Raw genomic sequence first — 19979 nt, 5'->3', positions numbered from 1 at the left:
CGCCAGTGCCGCCATCGTTTCCGCCACCCACACTGCCATTTCCACCCCCGCCACTGGAACGGCTGCAGGGTCGTGGGGCCGCCCCAGCGGCTCCACACCGGGCGTTTGGGCCGCGAGGGCCGCCACCGTACCCGCCGCCCCTGCCACCGCCTCCACCCCCGCCGCCGGCGGGGCCGCCGCCGTGTGGACCCGCTCGGAATAACCTGGGGGGGCCGGGACCGCCTCGCCGGAAGCTGGTGTACCCGGGAGGAGGAGATGGGGGAGGGGAGTTACCGCGGTACGATAGCGGACCCGCCGGCGAACCGGAAAGCCGAGGCCGGAGGACCCGAGGGGGGGCTTGGGGTCAGTTGTCGGAGGAGGTGAGAGATGAGCTAACGCGGCCTCTGAGAGTGGAGTCGGGACGTACGGGCTCACCGAAGGAAGGCCAGCCGCAGTGGCAACCGGACCACCACGACCTTCGACAGGGAGGGCCACGCCTCCCCGAGCCTGGAGAGGAGCCGGCGGAGGGGGGGGGCGAGCCAGGGACTATAGAGAGGCCGCGGGTGCGGGCACGACTCGCTGACCAGGGAGAGCGGGCTCGACCTCCTGGGGGTGGAACTGGGCGCGACCCAATGCCACCGTTCTCACCCGGGGTGACCCCGGCCGGGTCGTCGACACTCTCAGAACCGGTGGAGCTGGGAGAGGCTGGCGAAGACGAAAGGCGGCAGCGGAGGAAGCGACACCAACAACGAGGGAAAAGACCACACCGGCCGTCGTATGACGCTCGGCAAGCGAGCAAGAGAGCGAATCGGGGAGAACCGGAGCCCCGAGAGGACCGAAGGTGGAGCTCCGGGACCGAGGACTAAGCAAGTGTCTGTGTTTGGGCGTGGTGTCCAGTGTAATGTCCACTAGCTCCGAGTAGAGGGGGCGTCCTGCAGTTAAGGGGAAACCCGGTACGCGGGTCCAACCCTCGGAGAACTGTGTTTACTTTAAGGCCCTTGCCCTGCGAACGCGCACCCCCGGGGCTAGGGCTTTCTTGCCCGTAACCCGATGCCAATCATCCGGCCCGCTGGGTGCGCTTCTGAGCTCCCCGGCCCTGGATGTGCGGTTACTGACTGCACTCCAAGTGCTCCAAGTGCATCTGACTATCCCGGATCCTGCTGAACAAGTTCCTCTTGTAGCTCGATCGGTCACACCGCCATCGCCGTCGGGGAGAGGGGGGACGACACTGCTTTGGCAGCGTGCACCTCGATCCTGTACCGTGTTTGTTATGACCCCCCCCACCCAATGAACACACCAGTGAGGGTGGGCGAGACGATCGAGGGGTCCCGTACCATGCGGAACCGACCCTATCCAGTGCTCAAGTGCTCAAAGAAAGAAAAGAAAACAGGCACCCCAAGGGAGGGATGGGAGGAGGTATAGTACCCCACCTTCACCCATCACTTGGAGCACTTGGAGTGCAGTCAGTAAGACAGTAACCTCACATCCAGGGCCGGCATCGAGTGAATCCTTTTTTTAGTTTCCCATAAGTAAGGTAGGTAGGTAGGTAGGTAGGGGCAGGGGAGAGGCCGGCCGGGTTTTTCCAGAATTCTGCATGGTGTACCTGTGTTCGTGCCAGTGCGCGCCAGTCCCGTGCCCAGTGTTGTGCGAGGGAGTTTCGTTGTAAGATTCTGCATGAGGTCCGCCAAGGAAAAAGAACACAAGCCCCGCTCTCACCTCGTCCGGTCGAGCGCCACCGGCGGTGCGCACCGGGCTTCCACGATGAGATCCGTGTCGTTCCTCCTTTTCATGGCTCCGGTCGCGACTGCCTCGCCCGTCATGGCTGGCTTCGGCTCCGGCATGACGGCTCCGACCGACACCGACATCCTCGAGAAGCTCCAGTCTCTCTACGCAGAGAAGCTGCGGCCGCTGGAGAAGAAGAGCCGGTGGGTGTCAAGCCGCCTCCACCCGCCGCCGCGCGCCTTCGAGTGGCAGCGATCCGCCCGGCCGCAGCGCGAGCGCATTTCCCGGTGCTCTCCAGGTACAACGAGATGGCCGAGCCCGCGCTGTCGGACGCGTGGTTCGAAGCCAAGCCGATGGTGCTGCTCATCGGCCAGTACTCGGTGGGCAAGACGTCCTTCATCAACTACCTGCTCGGCCGCGGCTTCGCCGGCTCGCGCGTCGGGCCCGAGATGACGACGGACCGCTTCGTCGCCGTCATGTACGGAGACGCGGAGAAGACGACGCCGGGCAACGCGCTCACCTCGCAGCCCGACACGCCCTTCCACTCGCTCAAAAAGTACGGGACCAACTTTCTGAACCGGCTCGAGGCGGCGGCGCTGCCGTCGCCGATCCTCAAGCGGGTGACCCTCGTCGACTCGCCCGGCGCGCCGAGAGAGAGCGAGCGCCCGCGGGCCGGCGTGGGAGCTTGGCGGCGTGATGGTGTGCGGCAGCGCTGTAGGTGTGCTGTCGGGGGAGAAGCAGCGCGACCGCGGGTACGACTACAACGGCGTGGTGACCTGGTTCGCGCAGCACTCGGACCGGATCCTCCTCCTCTTCGACGCGTACAAGCTCGACCTGTCCGACGAGTTCAAGGACGCGACGAGGCTCCTCCAGCCGACTCCTTCCCTCCGTGAGGCACTGACATCCTGTCTCGTGGCTCGTAGGACGTGATGAAGCTCATCCAGGCGTACGACAAGAAGGTGCGCGTGGTGCTCAACAAGGTGGGGCGGCGTCTACGAGCGGCTCCTCGGGGCCGGCACGGAGCCCTCTCGACACTTCCGGAGCCCCTCCCCCCACAGGCGGACGGCGTCTCGCCGCAGGACTTGATGCGCGTCTACGGCGCGCTGATGTGGAACGTGGGCGGAGTCATCCCGTCCGCAGAGGCGCGAGAAGCTCGCAAGCACCCTCGCCTCCTGCCCCCGCCACGCCTGCTTCGTCGCACGGCGCCCGCCCCGCCCGCCCCGCCCGCCCCAGGTGCCGCGCGTCTACATCGGCTCCTTCTGGGACCGGCCATGGCAAAACACCGGCGCACCCCCCCCCCCTCCCCCCTCGCCCCTCGCCCCGAGGGTCGGCACGCCTCCCGCACACCTCCCGCTCGAGCTCTGCGCCGCAGGGATGCTCGACCTCATGGAGGCGGAAGAGAACGACCTGATCGAGGACCTGGTGACGATGCCGCAGAACAACGCGAGTCGCGACGCAGCGCGGGGGAGGCGGGCGGGGCGGGCAGCCCCGAGGCACGGCCTCCGCCCGGCCCTGTAGGTGATGAACAAGATCAACGAGATCGCGCGCCGCGCGCGCGTGGTCGAGGCGCACACGCACCTGCTCGCCCACTTGCGCGCAAAGGTGGTGGCAAAGTGGTACGGCAAGCGCGAGGAGCAGGCCCGCCTCTCTCTCTCTCTCTCTCTCTCCCTCTCTCTCTCTCTCTCTCTCTCTCTCTCTCTCTCTCTCTCTCTCTCTGCCTCTCTCTCTGCCTCTCTCTCTCTGCCTCTCTCTCTCTCTCTCTCTCTCTCTCTCTCTCTCTCTCTCTCTCTCTGCCGAGGGGCTTCGAACTACCGACGGGACCCCCCACCAGCTCACCAGCCCAACCCCCTCACAGGCGCGGCTCTGCACGCCCGAGGGGCTGCTGGCCGCCTACGAGCAGGCCGCCTGCTCCTAGAGAGTTGACGGACAGTCCCCAGACAGTTCCCAGAAGCTTCGTAGACAGTTCCTAGAGGGCCGCACAACGAGCAGGAGCAAGCGCCGCCGCCCCCTCCGCCGTCAGTGTGTGTCTGAGCTGCCCCTTACCGAGGGGGGCGGTGTGGGCGGGGAGTAGGTCTAGCGCACGGCCTTCTAGGAGCGGTCTAGGAGCTGTCCAGGAAGCCTCTACGAGCCTTCTAGGTGCAGCGCGAGCACGACCTCTCGCGCGGCGACTTCCCGCTGCCATCCCGCATGGCGTCGGTGCCGCCTCATACACACGTCCTAGCCACCGCCCTGCACACTTCCCGCTGCCATCCCGCATGGCGTCGCGCGCCTCCCCCTCCCCGCCCTGCAGGTGCTCCGCGCGTACGATTTTACCGACTTTTACAAGCCGTCGGTCGAGCGGTCGAAGAAGCTCAAGGCGCTGCGTGAGCTCACCGAGTGCGACATCCCCGAGCTGATCACGCGGCTCCACTCGGTGCAGCAGCGGAGGCAGGCCTCCGTCGTCCACCGTCCAGGACACGTCCACGACACGTCCGAGACATGTCCCGCAGGTGCAGAAGCGGAGGCAGGCCTCAAAGGCGTCCATCGTGGAGGGCTTCCGCCCGCTGCGCAACGTGCGCCCGCCGCCCCCCGAACACCTCTTCGAGAAGAAGCTCGAGAGGCAGGCCGGCGTCGCGCAGCCCTCCGTGCTGCGCGCGATGCGCGCGAGCCCGTGGGCCCAGCCCTCCTCGCACATCTCCTCGCCCGCCGCCGCCCTCCGACGCGGTGAGCTCTCCGCCGCAGAGGCGCCGCCAGAGGCGGCGCCAGAGGCGGCGCCAGAGGCGGCGCCGGCGCCGCCGCCCTACAGCGTGGCGGCCGCCGCGACGGGGCCGGAGGGGGCAGTCGACGACCTGAATGGAGGCGGTTTGGGGGAGACGAGCGGCGGCGTGGATGCCGAGGTGGGCCGCGGGGCGGGCGGGAGAGGGGGAGAGCCGGGGGGGGGGGGGGGGGGAGGCCCAGGCCAAAGCCCCCCGAGCTGTAGGTGCAAACCGAGCCGGTGCAGGCCGAGGAGCCCTCGGTCGAGGGCATCTCGCCGCCCCCGCAACAGCTGCCGCCAGGCGGGTGGGGCGCTCCCGGCATGACGGCGCCGCCCTCGCCCGCGCAGCACGGGCTTGGGGCAGCGGCTGCGGGAGAGGCTCCGCGGGCGGGCTTCGGGCAGGCGCCGGGCTTCGCGAGCCCTGGCCTCGGCTCGAGCCCCGCCGGCCTCGCCAACTCTGGCCTCGCGAGCGGCCTGCTGGGCGCCTTCCGGTCGGCCAAGGACGCCCTCGCCTCGGCCATCGCGGACGAGGAGCCGCCGGCCGGGCAGCACGGCTTCCCACCGCAGGCTGGGTTTGGGCAGGGCCTCGCCTACCCTCCGCAGCAGGCACACCCGTACCCTCCGCAGCAGGGCGCGGAGCAGGGCTACCCGCAGCCGCAGCCGCAGCCGCAGCAGCAGCAGCACGGCGGCGGGTTCGGCCAGCAGCAGCCAATCTACCCGCCGCAGCAGGGCGTGCACCAGTGGAGTGGCCACCCGCACCAAGGCATGCAGCCTGGTCACCCGGGCGGCGTTCACCCGCCAGCCGGCCAAGGGCGGGGCGAGGCCGCGCCGCAGCAGCTGCGGGAGCAGAGCTCGTTCCCTCCCCACTACCAGACGCCCCAGCAGCAGACGCCGCCGCAGCAGCCGCCGCCGCAGCAGCAGCAGCATCAACCGCAGCAGCAGCAGCAGCAGTGGCCGCCGCCGGCCGAGGCGTCGTTCGGCGGCCAGGGCTTCGGCGGCGACGGTGCCGCGGAGCAGCGCCACGACGCGGCGCTCGCCGCGCACGCTCCCCCGCCCGACTTGGACGGGAGGTGGGCGCTGGACGTGGCCAGCGGCGTGGGAATGCCGAGCGGAGCAGAGCCGTCCCACGCCGAGTCGCACGCGGCTCCGCGCGCGCCCCTCCCTGCAGCCGGAGCGTCGGAGCCCGAGCCGCAGGCGGCACCGGAGGAGGCGCACGCGGCTGCGGAGGTCGCCGACCGGGCGGGCGAGCTGGGGGGGGAGCCGGCGGTGACGCAGGAGGATGTGGGGGCAGAGGCTGCAGCCGACGGCGCGTGGCCCGAGGCGCAGGCTCCAGGCGAGGGCGCGGCAGCGGGCGGGGGGGCGGTAGGCGAGCAGGGAGCGGGCGGCGAGGACGAGGCCGCGGCGTGGGCCGCGGCAGACGCCGCGGTGAGCGAAAGCCGCGAGTCGTGAGAGATACAACATGTGCAGGTCGCGCGCTGGCGCGGCGCGTGTTGAAAGAGAACGGGGGTGGAGCGTGGAGGCTCACCATTGCGCACGAGACCGCGCGAAGCCAACCGACCCCGCGCGACCGGACCGGGGCCGCACACTCCCCGCACCGGCACACGAGAAAGGCGAAAGCGCCGCCCCCCCCGCGCGCGCGCGACCCCTGCCGTCTCGAGCCGGCCCCCGCGACCCGTACCAAAACACCCCGCAGGGTGCGGCACCGCCGCCCGCACCGGCAATGGCTCCAGTGGCAGTGCCGCACGCCTGCCAGCTGCCTGCCGGCGGCGGCGCCCACGTAACGTCGTTTCGCACGTAACCGGAACCGCCGGGCCCGGGGCGCGCTCCGTATAGTGGTATACGAGCCGGCGACGGCGGTTACGCCGGCATGGTGGTGTTTTCACATGTTATAGCACGGGTACATCAATCAGCACAACACTAATCGTCAGGACCCCTGCATGCGCGCGTCGCGCAGGGGGAGAGTATAGCACAGCGTTCTGCGGAGAAAGGGACCCTTTCCCCCCGGCGAGCGCGCCTGCCGCGGCCACGGAGGCTTACGCGAGCATCGCCTCCTTCTTGCACACGCCGTCAGCGACCGCCATGTTCGCGACCAGGTCGACGAGGCGGGTGGAGTAGCCCCACTCGTTGTCGTACCACGAGACGAGCTTCACGAAGGTGGGCGTGAGCATGATGCCGGCGCCGGCGTCGAAGACGGTGGAGCAGGTCTCGCCGACGAAGTCGGACGACACGACCTGGTCCTCGGTGTAGCCGACGATGCCCTTGGCGTACGTCTCGGACGCGAGCTTGACCTCGGCCTTGATCTCGTCGTACGTGGTGGGCGTCTCGAGCTCGCAGGTGAGGTCGACGACGGAAACGTCGACGGTGGGCACGCGGAAGGCCATGCCGGTGAGCTTGCCCTTCATGACGGGGTACGCCTTGGCGACCGCCTTGGCCGCGCCGGTGGACGAGGGGATGATGTTGGCCGAGGCGGCGCGGCCCGCGCGCCAGTCGGCGCCCTTCATGGAGCCGTCGACGGTCAGCTGCGAGGCGGTGGCGCGCTTATCCCGTATGAAGTATCTCCAAAAATGGACCAAGGCACGAAAGTCCCCGGACCCAAGTCACGGGAGATACGCCCACTATGAGACTAGCCGGGCTGCGGAGTAATCCCGCCATCGACTTGGAGTCGTAGTCGTCCTGGTTGACACCGACGACGAGGGTGGGCGTCTCGGCGTCCTTGGCGGGCGCGGAGATGATCACCTTCTTGGCGCCGCCCTCGATGTGCTTCATGCAGTCGGGCGTCGTCGTGAAGGCGCCGGTGGACTCGCAGACGTACTCGACGCCGGTGTCCTTCCACGGGATCTCCGTGGGGTCGCGCGTCGCGGAGAGCGTGACGGGCAGGCCGTTGATGGAGAGGCCACCCTCAATGATCTCGCAGGTGCCCGGGAAGCGGCCGTGGACCGTGTCGTGCTCGAGCAGGTACTTCATGTACTCGGGCGACATGGGCGAGTTGATGTGCTTGAGCACGAACGACTCGCGGTCCATGGCGATGCGCACGACCTGGCGGCCGATGCGGCCGAAGCCGTTGACGCCCAGCTTGATCGGGGCGTCGGGGTTGGCCGACATGCGGACCGGGCCAGCGAGCGAGAGCGAGGAGGTAGCGAGCGAGAGGGCCATGTTGGAATCTGCCGAATCTGGAGATTGTGGCCTAGGTGCCCAGTGAGAATATTTCGGAGGCCTAAAAGAATTCAACCCGCCAAAAATAAAAACGTCGTCCCATCCCTCCCTTGGGTTGTCTGTTTTCTTTCTTTCTTTTTCAAAAATAAAAACAATCCACCGCAAAAAATAAAGGCAAGCTCTCTGGATGTCCGGGGCTTTTTTTTGTTTTTACCTCTTCCTCGAGAGCAGGGCTGACGAGCCCAGCGTGTTTGGCCGCATCGGGCCTGCTGACCTTCGCGAGATCACCCGGGGCGCTGTGCCCCAACCTCCAGTTTGCCTCTTCCGCCGAGGAGCTCCGCACAGCGCTTCATTCATCGCCTCTCGCCACTGTTGGAAAGAGAGAAAGAAGAAGATTCTTGTTGGTCTTCAAATCTCTCTCTCTCTCTCTCTCTCTTGGACGCCTTGAGAGAGGGGACAGCCGCTTGCGGAGCTCGTCACGTCTGCTTTGTCCGTCTCGCTCGGGGGCCAGCAGCTCGAAGATGCAGGTGGACGCTCCAGCCCTCTTGCGCCCTTGGAGACCAGGCACTGCGCCGTACAGCCATGGAGATTCTGGATGTATCGTACCCTCGATTCGGCGTTTTCTTTGTACGATGATGCTCTTGCCGCCATTTATGCTCGGCTTCTCCATCTTCACATTTGGGCCACTATCCGTTGCCTGCAGTATCGATATCGTAGTGGCGAAGGGCGCGGTACTCTAGGCACTGGCGGCGGCGGCGTGAGCTCGGTGCCTGGCGGTGGCGTCTGGGTCGCCGCATCGGCGAGTGTCGCTCCGGAGGCAGCCCCGCGGCGCACGAGCACTGCCTCGTTGAGGGGGTACACGTGCCGTGGCCGTCCTACGCCGCCCCGCTTCTTGTGGACAAGGTACGACGCTCCGTCAAAACCAACGAGGGTGCCCTTGACGGCCCGTGGCCTTTCGAGGCTGCCTTTTGGGCCGCGGGCTGGCTCATCCTCGTGGTAGCTGACTTCGGTGCCAAAGAGGTACGGCAGGCGGTCGGCGTCGAAGGAGGGGATCAAGCCGTAGTAGCGCTGGTACCGCGACTCCTTCTGCACCTCGACTGGGCGTCGGTTGACGACATATTGAGCGTAGACTCGAGCAGGGATGAGGTACGACGTCTTAAGCTCGGCGCGCTGGAGGGATGCCTCGGCGACGCGCGTGAGGACGTTGTTGTTCACCTCTGCTTCCGCGACAAGTCGCGATGGAATCTGGAGAGCAGCGCGGGTAGCGCGTCGCGACGCAGCCCAGCGACGTGCTTGAGGGCGGCAACCTCAGGCGTCGATGCGTCCTTGACCTTTGAGATGGGCTCGGGTGCGTTGGCTGGGGCGGTCGGCGCAGGGGGCATGGACCCGCCCGGCACTGCGCTTGACGGTGCTGGCTGGCAGTAACTCCCTGCGGCTGGTGGCGCTGCCATGTGGCATCCGGGTATCCACGCTGGCGCAGCCCAAGCGGCTTGCGGTACTGCATTAGGCAGGGTCCAGGCTGCTTGCGGGGCCAGCCCTGTTGGGCCCCCGCCGTTGGGCATCGCAAAGCTTGGGTAGCAGGGCGCGTGAGCAGCGCCTCCGCAGGCGTGGTACGCGTTGCCAGGCGGCAGGATGCCAGGCGGCAGGAACCCTGGGTACCCTGGTGGCATGCCCAGTCCAGGCAGGTGGGCCATCTGTGGCGTCGGGGGCTGCTGCCGCCACAGTGCATCGTGCGTTGTTGCTTGCCGTGCTGCTGCTGGCGTGCTGCCAAACCCGGTGCCGCAGGAGGCGCTGCTGCCCTGGCGTGCCGGCAGAATGCCCAGCGGAGGCTGCTGCGCAAAGGTGGGCATCCAATACTGCTGCTGCGCCACCATACCTGGGATGGCACAGGAGCCCAGGTTGTATTGCGGCAAAGGCTGGCCACAGCCATACGCTGTGGCTGCTGCGGGCTGCGGCATCGCTCCGACTGGGGCGATGCCCGGGATAAGGGGATTTCCCTGGTGTTGTGCTGCTCGCTCAGGCACCGCCCACTGACCATGTTGGTCGACGGTGGGTGTATGCTGTTGAGCGTGCGGCTGCGCTGGATCGTTTGTAGCTGAGCTACCATGCACAAGACCCGCACCCGCTCCCAGTCCCACTCCGGCGTGGGGAGTGCCAGGCGGGGCGGCGAGCGGAGATGGAGAGGGCGGTGCTTCGCTGTTGCGCGAGAGCGGTGAGAGCCAGTCTCCGAGGTCGTCTTGCTCCATAGGATTCGAACAATACGAAGGAACTCCCCCCACGAAATGAAGGGACGCACGGACTAATTGATATACGAAACTAATCGGCGGTTATTATTAGCAACGGAGCGCGTGAATGGGCTACCCGTAGTGGGGTAGGCGCATGTACGAAAAGATTAGGAGCAGCAGGGACCCGAGGGACAATGTGGAAGACGGCTACTCCCCATCGCGGGAGGACGACCCCCCCCCCGGCGCTAAAGCCGTAAAGCCGTACGGTACTCAGTTGGTACGGGCCGTAGTCGCCGACCCGCACTCCACACTCACAAAGAACCCTGCACACAAAGATCGCACGCGCACGGGCGGGGACCTGTTCCTTTTTTTATTTAGTTATTCACTAGGCTCAAACCTCTAGCTACATGTAAAAGCTGGTGCGGGGCTCTCGCGACCCTGTGGAGCTGTCCCACAGGGTGGCTTCGTCACAGCTCCTGCTTGACGGTGCCCTCCTCGCCGGGTGGCCCGTCCGCGCCCCGCAGCAGCGCGTCCCTCGCCCTCCGCACCGCGGCGAGCCCCTCCTCCAGCTCGGGCGTGGCGGGCGCGATGCAGTGCGCCATGCCGAGGTACGACAGCGCAAGCTCGTGCCGCTGCAGCGGCGACGGCTGCGCCGCGTCCGAGAGCGCCGCCACGCCGTCCGCCATGAAGGCCTCGGCGTAGGCGTGCGCCTCGCCCGACGCGCGGTACGAGGAGCAAAACGCGCCGCGAGCCGCGTCGGGTGCGCCGAGCGCCTCGAGGAACTCGCCGTGCAGGAGGTGCACCTTTGGCTCCGTCGCGAGCCCTCCCCCGGGCGAGAGGAGCGCCGCATACGCCTCCGCAGTCTCCGCCCAGTACGCGGCTCGCTCGAGGGGCGCGTCCGGCCTGGCCGCCACTTCCGCCCCCGCCGCCGCCACTTCCGCCTCCGCCGCCGCCACTCCCGCCTCCGCCGCCGCCGCCGCCTCCTCGCCCCGCCCCTGCCGCAGCGCGACGACGAGCGTGCGTCTCCTCCCGCCCGACACCCGCGCCACCGCGTGCGGCAGCGACGCCGCGTAGAGGTAGAGGTCGCCCTGCTGCGGGCGGAGCGTCTGCGCGCCGAGCCGCAGCTCGCCTGTTGCAGGAAGGTTCCAGGAACGGTCTTGGAAAGGTCTAGGAAAGGTCTGCGCGCCGAGCCGCAGCTCGCCGCCAGAGTAGTCTCCGCCGGCAGAGAGCATCACGTTGACGTTGAAGGTGCGGCGAGTGCCGTCGCGCGGCTTCGTGTCGACGTGCCTGCAGAGGCGAGGCGCGTGTGTGCGTCGTGGGGCACGGGCCCCGGGTGGTCGCGAGGCGGGCGGAGGACGCGAGGCGCGCGGGTTGAGGCGCGAGGCGGGCGGACGCACCAGTCGAAGCGCGAGTGCCTCTCGTCAAACTCGTGCATCAGACTAAACTCGACCAGCGAGCCGAGCCTCTGCGCCGTGCTCGACCGCTCGCCCCCACCCCCGTGCCCGCCCAGCACTCGCGTCGCCATCGCCGGCGACAGGTGCGCCGCGACCCGCTCGTACACCCAGTCGAGCGCGCCGGCCGCCTGCAGCCTGCCGCCCTCGTCGAAGCGGTTGAGCCGTGCGACGCCGTAGTCGTCCGCCATCCTCGGCAGGTTGGGTATGCTGCGCTCGTCGACCTCGAGAGAGGCGCCCTCGGTGAAGATGCGCGCGATGCTGCTGCACTCGGCGGCAGTGAAGGCGGCAGGGAAGTAGAGCACTGGAGCCGGCTCGTCTGAGCGGCCGGTAGCGGTGGCCGCCGCTGGCAGGAGTAGCAGCATATACACCACGTATTCCACGGGTTGCTCGCGGTTGTCGGTGTCGCCCAGGGTGTCAGGGCCGAGCGGTGGACAAAAAAAATTTTTCTTCCGGCCCGCTGGGTGCGCTTCTGAGCTCCCCGGCCCTGGATGTGCGATTAATGACTGCACTCCAAGTGCTCCAAGTTGTTTCATAACATCGAAGGCTAAGCTCAAAAGATTTTTGAAAACTGCCGATGTAGATACCACCTGGGTCAAAACGAAGAACGACGAGAGTGGGACGACCGCGAGGTGGCATGAAGGTTGCAGCGAGAATCGGCGAGGGACTGCGAAGAGAGATAGCTGATAGGAAGAGGCGGACGCCCAAGGGTGGGCGACGGCTAGCGCATCACACCCCTCTCCTTAAAATCCCTGTGTGTGTGGTGGCGGCGTGCCGTCCTCCCATCCCTCCCTTGGGTTGTCTAATTCTTTCTTTCTTTTCCTGGGTCAACACTCCTGCGCGTGCCAATTGGGGCAAGAAGAGGCAAACGGCCAACGGCTTCACACACGCACACAAAACAACTCTCTCTCTCACACACACAAACACACACACACGGCTTCTTACGCTCGGCCACAGTGGAGGGTGCCCGTGCCGCCTAGTTCCGCGGACGGCCCCTCCAGCCTCCACCCTTCATGTACGCATCATGTAATCCCCACAGACGCTGTCGTGGGATCGCTTAAAGAAAGAAAGAAAACAGGCTGCGCCAGGGTGGGAGGAGGACAGGGTCCCCACCTGCTTGTCATCATGTGAGAGAGTGCGTTATATTCTTGTTTTGTCCGCTTTGGAGCACTTGGAGTGCAGTCGGTAACCTCACATCCAGGGCCGGGGAGCTCAGAAGCGCACCCAGCGGGCCGGATGATCGGCATCGGGTTACGGGCTAGAGAGCCCTAGCCCCGGGGGTGCGCGGTCGCAGGGCCATAACACGGGTCTCCGAGGGATAGCTCCGCGCTCCGGGTTTCCCCTAGCAGCAGAACGCACCCTCTACTCAGAGCTAGTAATACGAGAATACTCTCCGAGGGTTAGCCCCGCGTACCAGGTTTCCCCTTAACTGCAGCACGCCCCCTCTACTCGGAGCTAGTGATACGGCAATACGTACCGCCCCCACGCAGTACCTGTACTACTCGACGATAATACAAGAATACGCAGCTTGGAAGTTGCATTCGCCTATAAAGAAAAAACAGCACGCTAAATTTCGGCGGCTAAAAAGCAAAGGACGGGCGCTTTTGATCGGCAAAGCAAAGTTGGAGTAACGGCGACCGCGTCGCCACAATGCCAGTCCAGTCGCCTGTCGAGCAGCCTTGGCGGCGCGCATGCGCCGCAGGGTTGACCGACAGCCGCGCGCCTCGAGCCTCTCGCTCCACTCGCGGCACGACGCACCCCGCGCGCCGAACGAGGCACACGGTCGCTCTCCGACATGAGGCGCGTTGCACTTGCCAGTGCTGCCCTGGCCTTCTGTCTGCCCGCCCAATGGGTGGCAGTTGCCTCTGCTGCTGTGGCATGCCTTACGGCTGCGACTGGCCGGCGCCTCGGCGCGTCAGCTCGGCTCGGCGTAGCGATCGTGGCCAGCGCAACTCGCCTGGACTCAACGCTCAGCCAGGAGCTCCCGCACGCGCTGGCGCGAGTCATGGCGCATGCAACGCGTCTGAATGCTCGCCTCGCCTCGCGCAAATGCGACCGTCCTCGCAGCCGACAGTCCACCGCCTGCTAAAGAAGCACTGCGACGAATGCGGCACCGGCGACGCATGGCAGGCTGGTCATGACGCAGTCATAGGGTGTTGTGTGCCGTCAGAGTGACTCTCTGTGTGTCAGGGATAGTCAGGGCCGTCCATCATGATCAGAGCTCCAGTAAGCTCGGAGACACCCCATTAGTGCGGCTCGACCTCTTTGAGTCACTGCCTCCCCGGCGGTTTTGCTGTAGAGCCTCTACAACAAACTCTACAGCAAAATCGCGCTCTACATCGCTCTACATCTGCATCGCTCTGTCCCGCGCCGAATGTAGAGCTCTACAGCTCTACAGCGCTCCAGAGCGCTCTACATCTCTACAGCTCTACAGCGCTCTACACTCTACATCCTCTACACCCTCCCTCAGTCAATAACAAGGCTGTGAATAGGGTGCCCACAGGACCCAAAAGAAAATAGCTTTCCTCCTCAAAAAGGGACGCACGAGGCAAATCTGATGTTGGAATGTTTCAATAGGAGAGAGGCCCCTTCCGTTGGGGGACCGAGTGACTAGGAAACGAGGGTTCCCCATTGTGTCCCCTTCGCGTGCGAGCGTGACACTGCACTTGGCGCCGAGCGCCCGCGGCTCAGACCTTGTGCAGGCCACCCCTCGGTGGAGGCACCGGTCCGGACCGATGGCGCTCGGTGTGGAGCAAGCAAGACCCCCCCCCCCCCCCCATCGGCGCGCGCTCGCCATTCCAACGGGCGCCAGGAGCACCAAGAGGACTCCTCATGGCTGCACTCAAGTGGGCTTCGACCGGCCTCGGCTGGGGGGGCGGGTTGTCCCGGCTGCGGACGCGTTCTGCAGCCCCCTGGGCGTGGGTCAGCACCCCAAAACTGCCCCTCGGCGGCATACAGCACTGCCAGCCAGCCTCTTCCTCCTCCTCAAGGGCTGTACTATAGGCCACATATTGCGCCGCCTCCTACTGGCAGCCGGGCGGGCGCGCGCCGCGCGCGCCTCGGCGCGCGCACGGCTCGCAAAGTTCGAACGAGTACTGCCGCCCGGCCGCCTCAAGGCTGCCGGGCGGCAGTACTCGCCTCGCAAGGCGCGTACCGGCTGATCTGGCTGCTGCGCCGGCGGCCGCTGCGCTGGCCGCTGCTGCGCCGGCTGGCGGGCGGTACGGCCGCCGGCGGCCGCTGCACCCGCGCCTTCCCTCGCGGGCGCCGTCGCGCCGCGCGCGCCCAACTCTGCTGGCACACGGCACGCGTCGTCACACAGCCGCGGAGAATAGGTGGTGCAGCGCGCGAAGCGCGCGCGCGATCTCGTACTTTTAAGGCTGGATCCGGCCATTCCAAGGGTATACCTTTGAGAATCCCCAGCGTCCCACCCTCCTAGTCACACTCTCAATTTCTCGACTGGCCAACACGAAGTGCTGCGATCGGGGTTGGCCCATTTCTTTTTTACTTTCTTTTTTTGGGCCCTGTGGGCACCCTACTGTGAACACCGTTGCTGTCTATCCCTTTCTCGACTGTCTGAGCTTGTGCGTCTTGGCCGGGGTTGTGTTTTTGTGTGAATTCCCAGGGCCTCCAGGGCTCGCACCTCAACCTCTCACAGACCAGCGCACAGATAACGTATTTTCTTCTCAAGAACAAGGCTGTGAACCGGTCTCAATGCCCCACCCCCCTGCGCGCGGGCCTTCTAAGCCCGCGGGTAGTCTCCCCCCATCCCCAGGGCCTCCAGGGCTCGCACCTCAACCTCTCACAGGCCAGCGCACAGCGCCATACCAGGTATTTTCTTCTCAATAACAAGGCTGTGAACACCGAGGGCTCGGCTTGCGGAGTAGGGCTGAGTGAGCACCGCAGCTGGGGACGCTCAATGACGTCGGGAGGTTAAGAGCCGGTGGTACGCTGCCCAATTCCCGGGACGCCGCCGCTTTGTCTTCCTCCTACAACCGTAGATGAGGCTCTACGCCGCGCTCTGCACTGCGCTTTACTGCGCGTGCGTGGGCCTCCAGGGCGCGGGCGTCAATGTCGTCGGCCCGGCCGGGCCGTCGCTCGCGTCCAAGCTCCGCACGGATGTCTCTTCGGTCGGATCCATCCTCTCCGCTGAGGGCGCCGGCGCCGCCGCGGGCGCGCTGCTGATACCGCTGCTGCTCGGCCGGCTGCCCGGCCACATCGTGCTCTGCGTCCTCTCGGCCAGCATCGGCGTCTCACTCTTCGGCGTGTGGCTCTGCGGCAGCATCAGAGAGGTGACCATCCTCTACTTCGCGGTGGGCGGCCTCCTTGGCTCCTTTTCTGGCTGCGCCAACACATTGCTCGCGTGGCTGCACGCTGGCCGGAACCTCGGCCCGTGGGTCAACCTGGTAAACGCCTGCTTCGGGCTCGGGTCGGGCGGCGTGCCTCTGCTGTTTGTGGCGGCCGAGCGGCGCCTCGGCGATGGGCTGCGCGTCTTCCCCGCCCTAGGGCTCGCCGCGGCGGGTGTGGCCCTCTCGGCCGCCTGCCTGCCGAGCCCGCCCCGCCCCAAGGACGCCAAGGGTGGCGGAGGCGGAGGCGGAGGCGGCCGCGGCCGCACGTGGGTCGTGGTTGGCCCGCTGATGGTGGTGCTCGCGCTGGGCGTGGGGAGCGAGATTGCGTTTGGCGCGTGGTGCTACGAGTATGCCACCGCGCGGGTGGGCATGCCGCCGACGGAGGCAGCCTACCTGACCGCCGTCTACTGGAGCTCCTTCACGTGCGGCCGGCTGGGCGCTGTGCCGCTGGCGGCGGCGCTGCCTCCCGAGGGCCTGCTGCTGCCGAGCCTCGTCCTCGAGGTGGCCTCGGCCCTTCTCGTGCTCTGCGACCCCTCCTCGGAGAGAGTGCTCTGGGCCGCCACCGTCGGCGCCGGCGTCGGCGTCTGCGCGCTCTACTCGAACGTCATGTCGCTGCTGGCGGGCCACGGGCTCATGTCGGCGCCAATCGTGTCGGCGATGCAGTTCGCGTGCTCGCTGGGGCACATGACCCTGCCCAACCTCGTCGCGCTCGTCATGCGCCACACCAGCCTCGGCCACGAGTCCCTCTTCGTGGTCCTCGCCGCCGCGAACGCCGCCTGCCTCGTCCTGGTGGCCGCCGTCTCGCTGCACTTGCGGCGGCGCTACAAGAGCGCTCCGCCGGCGGCGCTCTTCGACGCGGGGGCGAAGCAGGTGTGAGCGCGTAGGGGATCGCCCACCTCGCTTTGTCCGAGAAGCGTGACGTGTGTGGCTCCTTGCAGGGTGGCAAGGGGCGCGCTCTATTTTGTGTGTCGTCGTTTTTAGTGCACCCGCGCAGCCCCAGTCGGGCTGCGTGGGTGGATTAGCTGTGAGAGTAGTCTTCGTCGTAACGCAGTGTGCCTAGACGATTCCGGGGAGAGGGCTTGATACATGATATGATGGCGTTGTATAATCGGATATATTCTCTCATGGAGCACATAGGTCCGCGGCGGTCCTGTCGCGCGTTTGGTTGTCTGCTGTCCTCGCGCGAGTCTCGTGAGTCGTGTGGGTCTGGACCGGTGGAATCGAATCGTTTTGGAAAAATCACAGAGTTTGGTGGCAAGCAGTTGTGTGGGGCTGTGGGCACAGCTTCTCCACAGCACCAAGATACATTGCAATAGGGTCCCTCTAGTGGAAACATGCAGAGCTGTTGTGGGCTCTGTTGCAGAGTTCACCCCTGCGCCCGCCTGCCCCAGTGCTGGCGATTTACTTGAGCACTTGAGCACTTGTATGATAGGGTCGATTCCGCATGGTACGGGACCCCTCGATCGTCTCGCCCACCCTCACTGGAGTGTTCATTGGGGGGGGTCATAACAAACACGGTACAGGATCGAGGTGCACGCTGCCGAAGCAGTGCCGTCCCCCCTCTCCCCGACGGCGATGGCGGTGTGACCGATCGAGCTACAAGAGGAGCTTGTTCAGCAGGAGATCCGGGATGGTCTGGGTGGCGCACTACCTCACTGGGCCTGAGACCGCCGAGACGCCTCCCATCACCGTCTCGGATTCAGTCTCGATCTGGTTAAGGTCATTCACGGGTGTCCGCGGCCCACTGTGCCCGCTGGTAGGACAGTGATCGCCGCAAACCCTGTGGTCAGCTCCATATGATCTCGGATATTTTTGTAGGCACCGTAACACCAAAAAACTACTATGTCTTCTCGAGTGAAAAGTAATCCGAGCAAGCACGCGGCCGCAGTGAATTAAAAGGGGCGGTTTTCGAGGGGGAATCTGGAGAATCTGGGAATCGGCTCACCACGGACCCCCACCTCCTCGAAAAACTTTTCACTCCAAGACATAGTACTTTTTTAAGGTGCTCTACAACCTAGGCACAAAAGATATGGCATTGCAGGCCATTTAGGGCCCCTTAGACGATCACTGAGTAGGTCGAAATCCCCACTGGGCCGGGAGCAACCTTAATTGTCAAAATTCCTGTTGTGCAAGAGGGGAGGGGGCTCTGACGGAGTGTGTGGCGGGAGAGGGCAGGGAATGGGCCGGGGGAGGGGGGGTGGGGCTCAGCCGTGCAAAAAGCATTAATTAATAACAGTAATGAAGAAATATTGCTCGGCCGTTCACTGGTAAATGAGTGGTATTTACCACTCACTCATGCTGGACGACGAGCGGTGGCGCGCCGTCCCAGAGCAGGCCGGCGCGGGCGCAGGCGGCGCTGCCGCAGACCACGGGGATGGGGATGCGGCGATGGACCGCGCGGACGGCGCGCCCGTGCCGCGGGCGCCGCCGAGGCGGCCGAGGTGCGGCCGGCGCCGCCTCCTGTGCGCCGGGGTGTGCGGCGCGGCGCGCTGGCGGACGCCCTAGGGTCAATTTTACCTGGGAAAACCCGGGTATGCCTGGAAAATACCGGGTATTTTTCCGATTTTTCCGTCAGATTTTGCCTCAGAAGTCGTGGTAAATCTTACCACCATTTGATTGTTTTGGCCGTAGAGTGTTTGATTGTTCTGGGGGGCTATACCAGTAAATCGCCAGCACTGGCCTGCCCCTGGTATAACCGAAACCGTTATTCACAGGAGCGACTTCGGGAACACACACGCGCTCGCGGGCGCGCATGCCGCCTCGCGGAAAACATCTGCAGCACGCTTTGCACTGTGGCTCCTCGGGCTCCGCCCGCCGCCCTCCTAGCCGCCGAGCCCGCGCCGAGATACGGGGAAAAGCAGCCCTCATCGCGCCGTTCCGCTTCTCCAGTGCGTCTGCAGGTTGCCGCACAGCCATATGACGACAAGCACAGGCGATGAGCGTTCGTGATTCGGTTCAGAAGTGTTGCGTCCCACACGTCGCTCGCACACACGTATCTTCTCGTCGACCGCTTGCACGGCATCAACCAAGGTGCACGAGAGCGCGCCCCTTGGTGTCCTTGCTTGGCGGCAGCATCCCGCGTGTGTTGGCTAGCGCAAAGGCCAACGGGTCGCTCTTTTCCAAAGACCGGTTCGCAGCGCTGCACGTCTCGAAGCCTCGCTCGGCTCTAGTGGCAGATTGGATGCGCAGGTGCAGACTGGCTTCTGTGGCCTCCGGCGATACGGGGGGGGGACACACTTTTGGTACCAGGTGCTGGGCGCGCCAGTAGCCGCCAGCGCCATGGCTCGCGCCATGTGGCCAAAAGTGGATGCGTCGTAACGAGGAGCTCATCCATGCGCGAGAGGAGCAGCAAGTCCACGATCCGTGCCTCCTACTGAGCCACGCTCTGGTCCTGCTGCCCCACGGCGTCGCCGTACCAGAAGACGGTGGCAGCGCTGCCGATGCCCTTCTCAAAGGCGAGCCGCTGACTGTGGTGCATCGCCGCCACGAAGAGGTGCGTCGCTCCGCTGGCCTTCAGGCGCGCACCGCACGCGCGCGCGTGCGCATTCAATGGCAGGTAGGTAGGTAGAAAGGTGAAGAACAGTCAGGCTAGGACTGGACACCACGAGCGCGGTATGGGTGGACGCGGGACAGATGATGACGACACGCACGAGCAACACACAGGCACAAACAAGCTCACAAGACACACAGCCAGCGTGGCTGCCACACACCCTGAGTTGGCGTACACATAACTCAGGGCCACATCCTCCCTCGGCCTGTCGCCCCCCCCAGCACTCCAAGGTGCCAAAGGAACAAACAAGGGCACAACAACACAACAGACGACAGGAGGTATCATGTGAGAATAGAGCAGGCTTGCTCCGCCTCTAGCAATCTCGCCGCCAGCCGCAAGGCATAGACGAGACCGTGTGTGGGGTCATGTGAGGTGTCTATGGACGCCCTCCTCAGAGGCTAGCAGCCTGCCGCTAGCCCTTCTCGCACTCACGGGCAGTGACAATTCAATGGGTGAGTGCTTGCGAGCAGAAGCGCGTGTGCTAACTCTAGGCCGCACGTCGTGGCACTATGACGAAGTTAGACGTGCGGCCGCAGCGCGCCCGCCGCAGGCTCGGCGGTGCGCGCGTGTCGAGAAAGTTGCGGGTAGAGCCATGCCCGACTTTTGGAAGGTGAGGCCTCTGCGACGAGTGCCAGCCGCGCTGCGGAGCCACGCCCTTCGAGCCGCGTCCCGTCGGCTCCGTCCCTGAGTGTGTCTCGCCTTGGCGACACACACTCGACGAGGACAGTCCTGCTGACGAGAACGTGTCGCGCGCCGGCGACGGTTGCGGCGTGGTGGTTGCGTGTACGAAGCGAAGATGGCACGACCACCGCCCTGCAT

General features: G+C 65.7%; 4 protein-coding genes across 4 annotated transcripts; 2 read left to right on the top strand and 2 right to left on the bottom strand.

Moving 5' to 3' along the window:
* Window positions 1-1888: 1888 nt before the first annotated feature.
* EMIHUDRAFT_449725 (hypothetical protein) lies at window positions 1889-6233 on the top strand (the record flags this gene model as incomplete). The annotated part of the gene is made up of 16 exons (XM_005782354.1): window positions 1889-1904; window positions 2000-2343; window positions 2420-2553; window positions 2625-2681; window positions 2760-2843; window positions 2935-2986; window positions 3074-3144; window positions 3220-3339; window positions 3557-3601; window positions 3838-3897; window positions 3992-4141; window positions 4209-4325; window positions 4661-5049; window positions 5165-5210; window positions 5423-5662; window positions 6129-6233. Exons 2-16 carry the CDS (start codon window positions 2010-2012, stop codon window positions 6231-6233), a joined length of 2004 nt encoding a protein of 667 aa, XP_005782411.1. The 5' UTR covers window positions 1889-1904; window positions 2000-2009.
* A 69-nt stretch (window positions 6234-6302) lies between these two features.
* Window positions 6303-7599, bottom strand: EMIHUDRAFT_421124 (hypothetical protein). Its single transcript, XM_005782353.1, has 2 exons — window positions 7092-7599; window positions 6303-6991 (listed from the first exon to the last, which is right to left on the bottom strand). The coding sequence occupies exons 1-2, from the start codon at window positions 7586-7588 to the stop codon at window positions 6469-6471; spliced, it is 1020 nt and encodes a 339-aa protein (XP_005782410.1). The 5' UTR covers window positions 7589-7599; the 3' UTR covers window positions 6303-6468.
* A 2681-nt stretch (window positions 7600-10280) lies between these two features.
* Window positions 10281-11629, bottom strand: EMIHUDRAFT_99439 (hypothetical protein; the record flags this gene model as incomplete). The annotated part of the gene is made up of 2 exons (XM_005782352.1): window positions 10281-11100; window positions 11211-11629. The coding sequence occupies 2 exons, from the start codon at window positions 11627-11629 to the stop codon at window positions 10281-10283; spliced, it is 1239 nt and encodes a 412-aa protein (XP_005782409.1).
* Window positions 11630-15262: 3633 nt separating this feature from the next.
* EMIHUDRAFT_99438 (hypothetical protein) lies at window positions 15263-16486 on the top strand (the record flags this gene model as incomplete). The annotated part of the gene is made up of 1 exon (XM_005782351.1): window positions 15263-16486. One exon carries the CDS (start codon window positions 15263-15265, stop codon window positions 16484-16486), a length of 1224 nt encoding a protein of 407 aa, XP_005782408.1.
* Window positions 16487-19979: the final 3493 nt, after the last annotated feature.

Source organism: Emiliania huxleyi (assembly GCF_000372725.1).
Source record: "Emiliania huxleyi CCMP1516 chromosome Unknown EMIHUscaffold_19, whole genome shotgun sequence".
NCBI classification, from domain to species: domain Eukaryota; phylum Haptophyta; order Isochrysidales; family Noelaerhabdaceae; genus Emiliania; species Emiliania huxleyi.
This window is presented reverse-complemented; position numbering and strand designations above follow the sequence as displayed.

Excerpts from the sequence above, each read along its gene's own strand:
- EMIHUDRAFT_421124 (XM_005782353.1), bottom strand. The coding sequence starts at position 7,588 with ATGGCCCTCTCGCTCGCTACCTCCTCGCTCTCGCTCGCTGGCCCGGTC. Across the intron at positions 6,992-7,091 it reads CAGGACGACTACGACTCCAA|ATACTTCATACGGGATAAGC; the intron begins GTCGATGGCGGG and ends CCATTTTTGGAG.